This window comes from Bos grunniens, chromosome 5, assembly GCF_055505025.1.
Source record: "Bos grunniens cultivar Pamir isolate PY7600 chromosome 5, Bosgru_T2T1.0, whole genome shotgun sequence".
In the NCBI taxonomy this organism is placed as follows: domain Eukaryota; kingdom Metazoa; phylum Chordata; class Mammalia; order Artiodactyla; family Bovidae; genus Bos; species Bos grunniens.
The window spans coordinates 101,228,235-101,240,697 of record NC_141169.1 but is presented as its reverse complement, the minus strand read 5'-3'; the positions used below and the strand labels follow the sequence as shown (position 1 = coordinate 101,240,697).

Genomic DNA, 12,463 nt, shown 5'->3' with positions numbered 1-12,463 from the left:
TCAGTACCCTATGTACTTCTGATATTTCCACTCAATGACACTTAAATTGCCATTCTGCCTCCTTCCCAATTGGGGTGAGAAGAGCCTTACCTGCCAGATCCCAGAAGGAGAAGGGGGATCGGCGTGCCTTCACCTGCCGGTCAGCACAGCCAAACCAGAACACCACGTGATCCAAGACTGTTTTTCCCTTAAAGTCCGTTCTGCCTTGATGGGCTTGATCAGGTGCAGATGAAAACACAGATGGATTAAATATCCCACGTCCCAGCCATCTCTGGAAAAGCCAATTCATATTCATTTACGTATCCCCTTTCTTTTAGCCTAACAATTCCGAGGGGGTCAAGAATTTCACAGCAGACAGGACACCTTCTGGGGGAGTGCAGAATACGAGCATACAAGGACCAGTTTCCTATCCTAAAAATCCCCTGGCGATCGCTGGTAATAATTTTCCCTGAGACGGTGTGGACACACCTCCTAAATGACCTTCACAAATTTCCTTCCTAAACCCTAGCACGCTTGTCAACCTGTGTACCAAGCAATCGCTGCTGCTTGCCTATTCCAGGCCCCTATGGGTCCGTGCCCCTTCTAGTCCCTCCCAGGGGAGTGATCAGGCCCCCTCTTCCACCCTGCCAGGTGGGTTCCTCCTCACCTGAGTGCTCAGTTCCCTGGCTGCTGTTCACTACCTGCCAAAGCGAAGAAACCAGGCATTGAAAGGCTAAATTCTTTCAGAGGGGCGAGGCACCTTCACCCCTCCAGGAGATTCAAGCCACAAAGCCTTGGGGTGGCCTCAAATGAGACCTGTCTCCTCAATTTGAGGAGTTTCCTGGCCAATGCACCAAATGTTGTAGCCATGCATTCCAGGAAACAAACTCACTCAGAAGGACAATGCAGATAGTGGAGTGCAGTTTACTACACCAGCGAGCCCAAGGCAGAGTCTCATCTTAGCCAAGGACCCTGACCAGCATTTGTGAAAATCTTTTATACCCCAAGTGTGCATGTCTGAACCCACCACTCCAAATTCCTTGAGACTTACATAAACCAAGGAAAATACAATCCCAATAATCCCATCATTCACGTGCTATGTGCTCATGTGCTCAAACAGTCAAACAATTAGCCAATAATCAATAAACCCGAGGTTACACTCCTATACATACAGAAACATTTATGGCCTGTCTGGAGGAAGGGGTGATTAGTGTATGTTTTCTCTTAGGTGATGAATAACCTAGATATGATCTTCAAGGTTCCCCTGTCTGGAGGGGATCTTATCCTTCTGTTGTCATTTTCATAGACACTAAACACAGAGTTCAGAGTCTGTTGGAGAGGTGGCCGAGCATGATCAACATGAACAGGCCTAAGATGGAGTCCAGGCCCGATGAATTCCTTCTTCAAGATAAAGCTGTAACCCCCAAGTGTAGAACACTGACCATTGACTCTTCTAATTGGCCAGTGACTGAGTTTAAATATTCTGAATGCGACTGTTTCTTCAATGGTAGGAGAAAAGTATATTTTGTCCTTGTGCATCGTGAAAAATATCTGAGAGAAACGAGTGAAACCCAATAATCAAAGCAACTCCTGTTAGGTAGCTCAGCAGAGGAAAGTACCCTCTTCAAGAAGCAAGAATATAAAGTGTGCACAGTCAGTGGTGAATGGTAACTAAAAATGATTCTGTGTGCACCATCAGCTATGTGGACATGCAGACCATCTGGGAGCACACTTTTCCATTCTGAAAAGGGGCTTCATACTTGACTAAATGCCCTACCATTGATATCTTAAAATTATTAACAAATTTAAACAAAGCACTCCACCCTTTTTATTTTGCACTTGACTGTGCAAATGATGTAGTGGATTCTAACTCCATGTGCATGGAAGGGATGAATTGGTTTTTTCCTTCATCTAATCTAGCTTTTATTGTAAGCAGCTTTTGGCAGGAAAGAGTTCTTCGCAGGAAAGAGCTCTCTGCAAGTTACCAATTGAATTGGGCCCAGCTGCTCATGGCTTACCAAGTCAAACTTATGAACATTTGTGGAAAGACAAGCTGTCTTTAATCAGAAAGCCGGCAACCCAAGAAGATGGTAGACTCAATGTCCCCCCAGAACCACCTCCGAAGATTCTTATTGGCCCTGAAAGTTGTAAAGAAAAGGGAGGAAGTGATCTCAGTTCCTTGTTGAGACAGGGGAACCGCCACCCCCCACTGCATGCAGGCTTGTGGCCTCCTGGCAGTCTTCCTCTAGACTCCTTCCTCTATCTTGTTCACATGGCTTATCTGGGAGACTGAAACTCTTGGTTGGCATTTTGGGGGGGGGGTGCTCTGAAGAACTCTGTTCATTTATGTTTAGGCACAGAAAAAATTCAGCGAGAGGCAAAGCGATAGATAAGAGGTGATTTCTTAGAACAGGACATTTGTGAGGCTTAGAAACAGGTGGGTGAGAGGATTCTGCAACAAGAACTAAATCAGCTACCGTTTTATAATCAAAGGGAAAGTGGGGAGGGGCAAAATCACTTTCTTCCTCATTTCTGAGTAGACATCATGCCTCCATTATCAGCATCTCCTTCAGGTTGGTCTGGGGAGTTTTCTTGTTCCTAAATGATCAAACCAGGATTGTCATGGCACTAAGGAACTATTTCAGGTCTCAATACAATAAGGATCTTTGCTTTGAAATGTCACCTTTACATAAATTATTGTTTTGTTTTTTTTTAATGTGTGTAGAAAGCATATTCTAGGAGTCATTAACTTAAGGAGTTCACTGGGCAGGATGTGGGTTTTGTGCCACCATTCTTTTATTGTTTCGGGGCATACTTCATGGTTTTGGTGCTAAGCAAACCTGCTGGTTTTCTGGTTGAGCAAATCTATTTTCTTAAATGATCCTTAACTTACAGGATCCTTCACACCATTAGCTTTAACTTACAGGGGTCTCTCATACTTTTTTTTTTTTTTTTTAATTTATAATCCCCTAGTGGGATTAGCTATTTACTCTGTCCCCATCAAGATCACTGAAGAAAAAGCTAGGGATGAGATCTGATCATCTGTTAATTACTTATTCTCAATTCCTACTTCTTTGATCTATGAAAAGAACTAGCAAGTTAGCCAAGTTGCTGTATGATTAAAATATTTGTAAGGTGTGCTCAAGGGTCAGAGATGAGTAGAGCATGGGGGTATCTGATTAAAAGTCATTTACAATACAGTTTTTCTAATGACAAGGGAAAGAGCCTCCTGCTGTCGACTTTAAAATATATTCACAACCTAAAAGTTGAGAGTTGTGTTTTATTTGATGGGAATTTTTAGGACTTTAGGCCTGGGAGGCAACTTCTCAAGTAGCCTTGAGAGAACTGCTCTGAGGAGGTGAAAGGGAAGAACCAGGTTATACAGAAGGTTTGCAACAAAGGGCAGGAAGTCTGAAATCAAAAGATTTTATTCATTAAAGAAAGCCATATATCCGATGTTAAGGGATTTAGCACTTTTCTACATATTGGAAGATGCAAGAGTTGGGCTCACTGAAATCATTCCTTTCCTATCCACCTCACCTATCTGGGGCCAATATTCTGTGTTTTCACATCTAAAGTTTCCCTCAGGGCTCACCATAGGGTAGTGGCTGTGGTCTGATGGTTGATAGATAGCAGGTATTCTTCTTCCTGTGTTTCCCTAGCTCTCACAGGCTAACATCAGAGGGCTGCAACTACTGAGGCCTGTGAGATCCTTGTTTACTGGCATGGCAGGAAATACTCCATTTCTCACTGCTGAGATCTGTTTTCTGCAAAGAGCACCTTGCATGCCTAAGGCCCCCTTGTTTTATCTCTGTCTTCAAACCATTAGCTTCCAATTAACAGATGATCTTACCTCTTTCCCTAGTTTCTGTAATCTCATGAAGAGTGTAAACAAGATATCTTAGAAAGAAAGGTCACAAGCAGCCAAGAAGCCAACAAGCCCACACACTGGAGGATAGTGATGACTCTGACCCCTTATTTCAAGGATTAACTGACATTACTTCCCTTTTCCCTTTAAAATATTTCAGAGCTGAGCAGAATCTTGGAGGTGGTTCTCAGGGACACTGAGTCTACCGTCTCTCCAGATTTCCAGCATTCTGATTAAAAGCAAATTTCCTTTCTACCAGTATTTGCTTCCCTCGAGTATTGATTTTTGGAGCAGTGAGCAGTTGAACCTCAGTTGTTTTTTATTATACCTACATTTTTTTAAATTAAGCTTCAAAAAAACTTTTCAGATCATTACAGACTCACACTCAGTTGTAAGAAATATTACAGAAAATATTAGGTCCCTTTTACCTAGTGGACCCCATGGTAGCATCTTAAAAACTAAAGTGTGAAATCACAGCTAAGATGTGGACACTGACATGGTGGAGATACAGAATGATTCCATCACCACATAGATACAGCCTGTAGCTCTTTCATCGCCACACTCCTCTTTCCTCTCTCATCATCGTCCTTAGCTGTTGTTCTTTATCTCTATAAATTTGTCATTGCAATAATGTTATAAAAAATGGAATCAAACAATGTGTAAAATTGTGTGACTAGCTTTTCTTTTTTCATTGCTTCAATCAAATTGTTCCATGTATCAACTGCCCATTCCTTTTGATTGCTGAGTTGTAAGCCTTTGTATGGCTGTTACAATGTTTGTCAGACTATTTTTCTGGGCTCCAAAATCACTGCAGATGGTCACTGCAGCCATGAAATTAAAAGACGCTTACTCCTTGGAAGGAAAGTTATGACCAACCTAGATAGCATATTCAAAAGCAGAGACATTACTTTGCCAACAAAGGCTTGTCTAGTCAAGGCTATGGTTTTTCCTGTGGTCATGTATGGATGTGAGAGTTGGACTGTGAAGAAGGCTGAGCGCCGAAGAATTGATGCTTTTGAACTGTGGTATTGGAGAAGACTCTTGAGAATCCCTTGGACTGCAAGGAGGTCCAACCAGTCCATTCTGAAGGAGATCAGCCCTGGGATTTCTTTGGAAGGAATGATGCTAAAGCTGAAACTCCAGTACTTTGGCCACCTCATGCGAAGAGCTGACTCATTGGAAAAGACTCTGATGCTGGGAGGGACTGGGGGCAGGAAGAGAAGGGGACGACAGAGGATAAGATGGCTGGATGGCATCAATGACTCGATGGGCGTGAGTCTGGGTGAACTCCGGGAGTTGGTGATGGACAGGGAGGCCTGGCGTGCTGCGAATCATGGGGTCGCAAAGAGTCGGACACGACTGAGTGACAGATCTGATCTGATACAATGTTTGTTTACACCCATCTTATGACTTCTGGTTCTTCATAGGTTTGACTATTACAAAGACGCATGCTTAGTATTAAAAGACACTGTGACCAACTTGATGGCAAAATAGGTTCTGGACTGTTTTTCCTACTAAAATACACAAGTTCAACAGTCACACATGGATGAATTCTTCTGTGAGAAATCCAGAAACTGTTCAAGAGGCAGAGTAATTGTGAAACTAACCACATCAAAACTAGTAGGAAAAGCTGACAACACTTTTCCACCACACTCCCCATCCCCTTCACCTCAACATAAAATCAGGAGAGTAAGTCCTGCTCCAAGATTCTCCCTGAGGAGCAAAAAGTTTGGACTCCATATCTAGTATCTCAGTTTTTCCAGGTGCTACCTAAGGGGCTAGGCATACCTCTTTTCCTGAGGACTACAAAGAATAACGGGCCTTTTTTTTTTTTTTTAAATTGAGGTATAGTTGATTTACAGTGTTGTGTTTTTTTTTAATTAAGATATAGTTGATTTACAACGCTGTGTGTGTACAGTATAGTGATTCAGTTATATATATATATATATCTAGTATACATATGCATATATATATATTAGATTCTTTTCTGTCATATGTTATCACAAAATATTAAGTACAGTTTCCTGTGCTATACAGTAGGTCCTTGATGATTATTTTATATTGAGCAATATGCATATATTAATCCCAATCTCTTAATTTATCCCTCCCTTAATCTCCCTTTTGGTAACCATATGTTTGTTTTCTGTGTCTATGGATCTATTTCTCTTTTGTATAATAAATAAATTCATTTTTAATTTTTTTTAAGATTCCACATATAAGTGATATCATATATTTGTTTCTCTCTGTCTGACTTACTTCACTTAGTATGACAATCTCTAAGTCCATCTGTTAGGTAGTTAGAATAGGAAAAGGGAGTCCAGAATGGAGGTGGCTAAAAGACAAGAAAGGGAAAAACCCTCAAAAATAGAACAAAGGAAGGTCCGAAGACCGGAGTGAGGACATCAGGTAGAAAAAACAGCACTCCTGGCTAGCCCAATTTACATAGGGCAGACCCAGGGTGGACAGGGGGTAGGAAAAACATATAAAAAAGAGGAGCTAAAGGGCATGGTGTCCCTTGCTCTCTTCTCTTTGCGTCTTTTGGGTTGGCATGCACTCACACCTCGAGGATGTATTTTTCTTTTATTTTCTAATAAAACTGAGCTGTAACATGGAGCTGTAACACTGATTCCTCTGAGATCTATAACATTGATCTGTCCAAGAGCTGTGACACGGTCTGTCCAAGGGCTTTAACATCCGTCACTTCAAATTTTTGTTGTGATGAGACAGAACCAAGGAAATTACACACTCCCATGACACACCCATGTTGCTGCAAAGGGCATTATTTCATTCCTTTTTATAGCTGAGTAATATTCCATTGTTAAGTATGTACCACATCTTCTTAATCCATTTGTCTGTTGCTGGACATTTAGATTGCTTCCATATTTTGAGTATTGTAAATAGCGCTGCTATGAACATTGGGATGCATGTATCTTTTCAAATTACTGCTTTCTTTGAACATATGCCCAGGTGTGGGATCACTGGCTCATATGGCAAAGGGGTGGTTTTAAATGAGCACTCTGAAAGCACTTTATATCACTCCTTCCTTCATTTCAGAGCAGAAAGAAGAGATGATAACGTCCACTTCCAGCTTCTCATTAGAAGAAGTTGGACCACACAACTTGCACCACAACTTTTTAGTCTGTTACCCAAGAATCTGGTTTCCAATTTGCCTGTCTCAGAGAACTAAGGAGGCCCAGCATATGATAATTCTGATTGGACCTAGTATCCTTCAAACTTCTGGGGCCACTAAGAACAAAGACAAAGGTTTTAATGAACAAAAGTTTAAAACAGTGTGCATGCATACAATGGAATATTGATGATGTTCAATTACATGGGTGTTTTCTCAGCAGAAGCTCCTATATATTCTAGCTCCTGCCTTACAACTTACCCCTTGGGAACAGTCCCCTTAGCTATCTAAGTGGACGATAATCATGGGCTACGGACCTCGGTTAAGTCTGTTGAAGAAAACATAATTCTCAACTCATAGGTTGTGCATATTTTCAGTCAACAATAGTTTATGCTACTATGAGGGTAGTAATACCAGAAAGAAAAACCATGTGAGCACATGCGAGTAGAGAGTCATGACTTTGAGTTGCATTTGAGTAGCTTTCTGTCCAAGAATGTAAAGAGAATATCCCAGTCAATTGCCTTCTATCACACCAACATTGGCAAGCAAAATGTGGAATTAGGAACAAAATATCATTTATTTATACCAGTACTCTAAAAAAATGAAATGCTTAGGTACAAATCCAACAAAATGTGTACAAGTTCCATATGAAGAAAAGTACAGAACTCAGGTAAACAAAATCAAAGAATTTAAATCAGCTGATACACCATGTTTGTAGATAGGAAAACAGAATATTTTCAAGATGTCAGTTCTTTACAACATCATCTATAGGTTCAATATACTCACAATAAAAATGCAGCAAGTCATTTTATAGATTTTGGCAAAATAATTCCAAAGTTTATATGAAGAGTCATAATACCCAGAATAGCCAACCCAATATTGAAGAAGAAAATTGGGGAACGGACCCTATTCAATGTCAAGCCTTACTATCTAGCTACAGTAAGCAAGTTAGTGTGCTGAAATAAGACAAACAGATCAATGGGACAGAATAGAGAGACCAGAAATAGATCCTCATAAATGCAGTCAACTGAACTCGGACCAAAGAGCAAAGGCAATATGAAGGAGGAAACAGAACAGGCTCCATCTTGAAAGCAGGACTCCATCTTGGGCTGGACTGTGGACTTTGAGCTATATGCCCAGTATCTATGGAAACGATATACCGATGGAAAACCAGACTCCGGATGAAGGAGCCTCAGGACTTGTACCTAGACTTTCCATCATCTAAAAGACTATGCTAATTATCTCTGTAACAGAACAAAGTCATAAATCCTATTATGCTTATCGGGATACGACCACAGGCCTATTGATAAATGTTCACTGTTTAACTATCTAGGCTTATGACACATGAATCATGGGTTAACTTTGATCTTATCTCTCTTTTATCTTGTCCTGACTAGTTTCAAGGAATCTGGGGAGGTGGGTTTGAGCACGTACACTTAGGGTATATAAGGTTTTCACAAAAACTGATTGGGGTCCTTGGCTAAGAGGAGACTCTGCCTTGGGCCTGCAGGTGTAATAAACTGCACTCCACTATCTGCATTGTCCTTCTGAGTAAGTTTGTTTCCCAGACGCATGGCTATAACAAATACAACGGATATCAACATGAATCTGCCCAGGTATACACGTGTTCCCCATCCTGAACCCTCCTCCTTCATGTTGATATATGGCAAAACCAATACAATATTGTAAGGTTAAAAAATAAAATAAAATAAATAAAAATAAAATTAAAAAAAAAACAAAAACAAATACAACAGAGAAAAAGTAGTCTTTTTAAAAAAATGGTACTTGAACAATTGAACATACAAAACACACACACACATACACAAATTAAATGCTAATCTAACACCCATCACAAAAAAATAACACAAAATGCTATTGGAGCTATTTTTACTTTCACTTCCATAGAGCAATGATGAAAGAAAACTATGTATTAAATATTTAAAGAGTCAAATAGAGTAACAAGAGACTTTCAGCTGTTACCTCATTTGAATCTTTAAACTAGCCAGTGAAACTGGTGATCGATTTATTTTTCATGTGAAGTACCTCTGCTTTGAAGTAATTTATAAAGGTCACAATGAGAGGGTAGCAGGCAGGAAGGCCAGGGGTCTCCAAACAGAGGAAATAGGCTGCAAGTGTCAGACATTTTTTACCTCTCTCTTAAGCGGCAGGAGAAAACAAACAAGTGTTAGATTTCTTCCCCTTCTCTATATAAATTTAAAAGGAGGTTTCCTTAAAATTCTGTGTTGCCATGACAACACCTGGCTCCACCTGAACTTAACTTTTCTCAAACCTTGAGCTAACCAATGCATTTTTCTTATGGAAATGTTTGTCTTAAGCTATGTTAGTGTATTATGTACATTCTGCTTCTAAAACTCAATCATACATAAACATTTGTGAGACTGGGTATCACTTGGGTAATGAGTGGAGGTAATTCACTATTTGTGATTTAAATGGGGTGAAAGCAGGATTTTAAAAATCCAATAAAGTGTAAAAAACAGATTGGAATTTGTTTATAGGTATAATGTTTACTTAGCACACTGTAATTTAAAACAGAAACACTGAGAATTAAAGTGTAAAAGGCACCTTCACAGTATTTCTAATGCCTTAAAATACAGAGTTTAAAGTAAAATTAGTCTTAGTAATCTTTTAAATTTTTTGGCTGCCCCAGATCTTAGTTGCAGCATGTGGGATCTCTGATATTCATTTTCGTATGTAAAACCCAGTTGTTTTTTTTTTTTCCCCCAATTATATGATTTCTTTCTTTTCCTACTTATTGTAGTAAATGGATAATTTATTATTATTATTGGAGCAAAATCCCACATGCCACAACTAAAGATTCCACATGAGGTACATCTGATTCACTTTGTTGTTCAGCATGTGGAATCTTTAGTTGCCGCAAGTGGGACCTCTTGCCTGTGGGATGCAAGTTCTAGTTCCCTGACCAGGGATCCAGCAGTCCCCTTGCACTGGCAGCAGAGTCTCAGCCACTGGGCCACCAGGGAAGTCCCTAGTCTTAGTAGTGTTAAAAACTTCTCTATAGATTTGTTTTCTTAATTTATTTAATTAACTATTAGTTTTTGGCGGCACTGGGCCGTCACTGCAGTGTGTGTCTTTCTCACTGTGGTGCCGTCTCCTGCAGTGGAGCACAGGCTCTAGGCGTGAGGCTTCAGTAGCTGCAGCACTCGGGCTCATAGTTGTGGCTCACGGGCTCTGGAGAGCGGGCTCAGTAGCTGTGACACAAGAGCCTAGCTGCTCTGTGGTGCATAGAATCTTCCTGGAACAGGGTTGGAGCCCGTGTCCACTGCATTGGCAAGCAGATTTTTATCCACTGTGCCACCAGGGAAGTCCAAAAAAAGTGACCATGTACATTTGGAACTGACAGTAAGGGAATTTTGAATGTATTAACCAATGGTAACATTTCTCATTTGTTATTAAAATAATTGTGCATGGTTTCAGCTATCATAGTCATTTTTATAGTCTCACATGTGCTAATAAAGTGCTGTTTGTATGGAAAAAAGGGAATTCTTTCATATCTATGGGTTTAAAACATAAATATCAACTCATATTATTTAACACCTACTTAACTTAGAATCTCACTCTTCCAAATCCACATCTCATTCAAGTATAGCTTGCTTCTGTGTGGTTAACAAACACTATAAATATATATTGCTGATATTTCTGGCAGAGCAAGCAATAGAGCAACTGTTTATAATATATACATAAATATTTATAATAAAAATAATAAAATTTTATTATAAATGTTTATATACAAACAGTTTTTAATGCATCTCTTAGGGATGAAAGTGAAAGTGAAAGTGAAGTAGCTCAGTCGAGTCTGACTCTGTGACCCCATGGACTGTAGCCTACCAGGCTCCTTCCTCCATGGGATTCTCCAGGCAAGAATATTGGAGTGGGTTGCCATTTCCTTCTCCAGGGGATCTTCCCGATAACTTCTGAGCCAGCTCCCTAAAAATGCCTTGAAGAATTTAAGGACATGGAGACGTTATTTGTGTGCTGCAAATCCATTTTCTATCTGTATAGCTTCTGGCACTGCTAATTCCAAGGTCATTCAGGTAGCCACATTCCCCATCTCCTGTGACGATGAACCTAAAACCAAACATGAAAATGTTAAAAAAAACATAGGCTGGACATCTACATTTATTTCTCCTCTACAATCTTTAGCACCCCCACTCCAGGTATTTTTAATGTGGACAAGAGAAAAATGAAAATCTGATGTTCATAAGGCTTCTGAGTAAATATACACCATTTCTGTATTCAGTTCCTTTTATATTCTGAAAGTCGCTGCTGGAAAATTGGAAGATTATTATCATCCATTCCAAATTCAGTTATGCTGTTGACTAGGTATTTAACTAGGGCTCGCTGTTGTAGCCAAGTGAACTGCTGCCATGGGTGGTGATAAAAAAAACTGTCACATACTGAAATATCGGTAAGTCATTCTGGCTTATACATGACTTAACTTGAATTTTATGCTATAAAATAGTCTGTCTGTGCCATAATAAACATCCGCTGTACATCTACGTTAATTATTACACAAAAGGGCACACTGACCAGAAGTAAAGAATGTCCAAAGTAAAAATAAAGTTTAAATGTCCCTCTTCTTGAGACACCAACGCTGGTCCTGCTTCAATGATAAGACTCCCTTCCCAGGTGCCAATGCCATATTGACCCACCATGTACTTGCTGGTCTATTCTTTTTTTTTTTTTTTTTTTTTTAAGCAAAACCTTGAAGGAATGTAACTCTGACTTGCTTAATGTTCTCTTTTCTGACCAGATATAAAACAGAGCCAGAAACCCTGTTTCTTTGAAGCAGTTTCTCAGAGTAAATCTGGGAAGTGGGCTTCTGGGCCAGTCCTCAACTTGGCTCAAATAAAACTCTTTTCTATTCTTATTTTTGATCGTTTACTGATTATTTTAATTAGCTTTCAGAGAACATGATTTTCAGTGTTCTCCTGACCTGTTTCATACATGTGTGAAAATAAACATATGTGCTTACTAGTAAGTTCTTAAATGGGCTTAGCTTTGATTGAGGGAAGTGATTGCCCCTTATATTCTATATGCTCCAAAGTAATGGTTACGTTTAACACATTCCCACTGAAGTGTTTACAACCCAAGATGTGTTCCTAAGTGCCTTCCAGGGATAAATTATCACAGGAGGGATTCCCACTGGTTCTCTGATGACCTTCCTTTCAGGAATGGACAGGGCAGCGGGCAGAGTGGACTGAGGGTCTGTGGGTACCAACTCTTCGGTGGCTTTCCAAGACAGGAGGATCCCAGAGTACCTCAGCTGCTCTCTCTACATTCTAAATACGGATTTCAGCACAGTTTAAGTCAGTGGGTGAAAGTGGAAGAACTATGTCCAGTGTCGTCATCATGCTAAAGATTTCAATTAAAAACATGATACATAAAGTTTTCCCAAAGGCACAGATAATAAACAGAAGAGCATACAAAGGATTTCTATTTTATACCTC

At 39.9% G+C, this 12,463-nt stretch overlaps 1 protein-coding gene across 5 annotated transcripts in view; it reads right to left on the bottom strand.

Annotated features, from left to right (window-relative positions):
- Positions 1-7,527: 7,527 nt before the first annotated feature.
- Positions 7,528-12,463, bottom strand: part of LOC147372755 (C-type lectin domain family 2 member H-like) — a 40,715-nt gene continuing 35,779 nt past the window's right edge. For all 5 annotated transcript variants that reach the window (XM_086404238.1, XM_086404239.1, XM_086404236.1 and 2 more), the window contains one exon: positions 7,528-11,081. In XM_086404238.1, the coding sequence (XP_086260364.1) occupies positions 10,961-11,081 (121 nt within the window). In that variant the 3' untranslated portion in view covers positions 7,528-10,960. The remainder of the gene's footprint in view (positions 11,082-12,463) is intronic.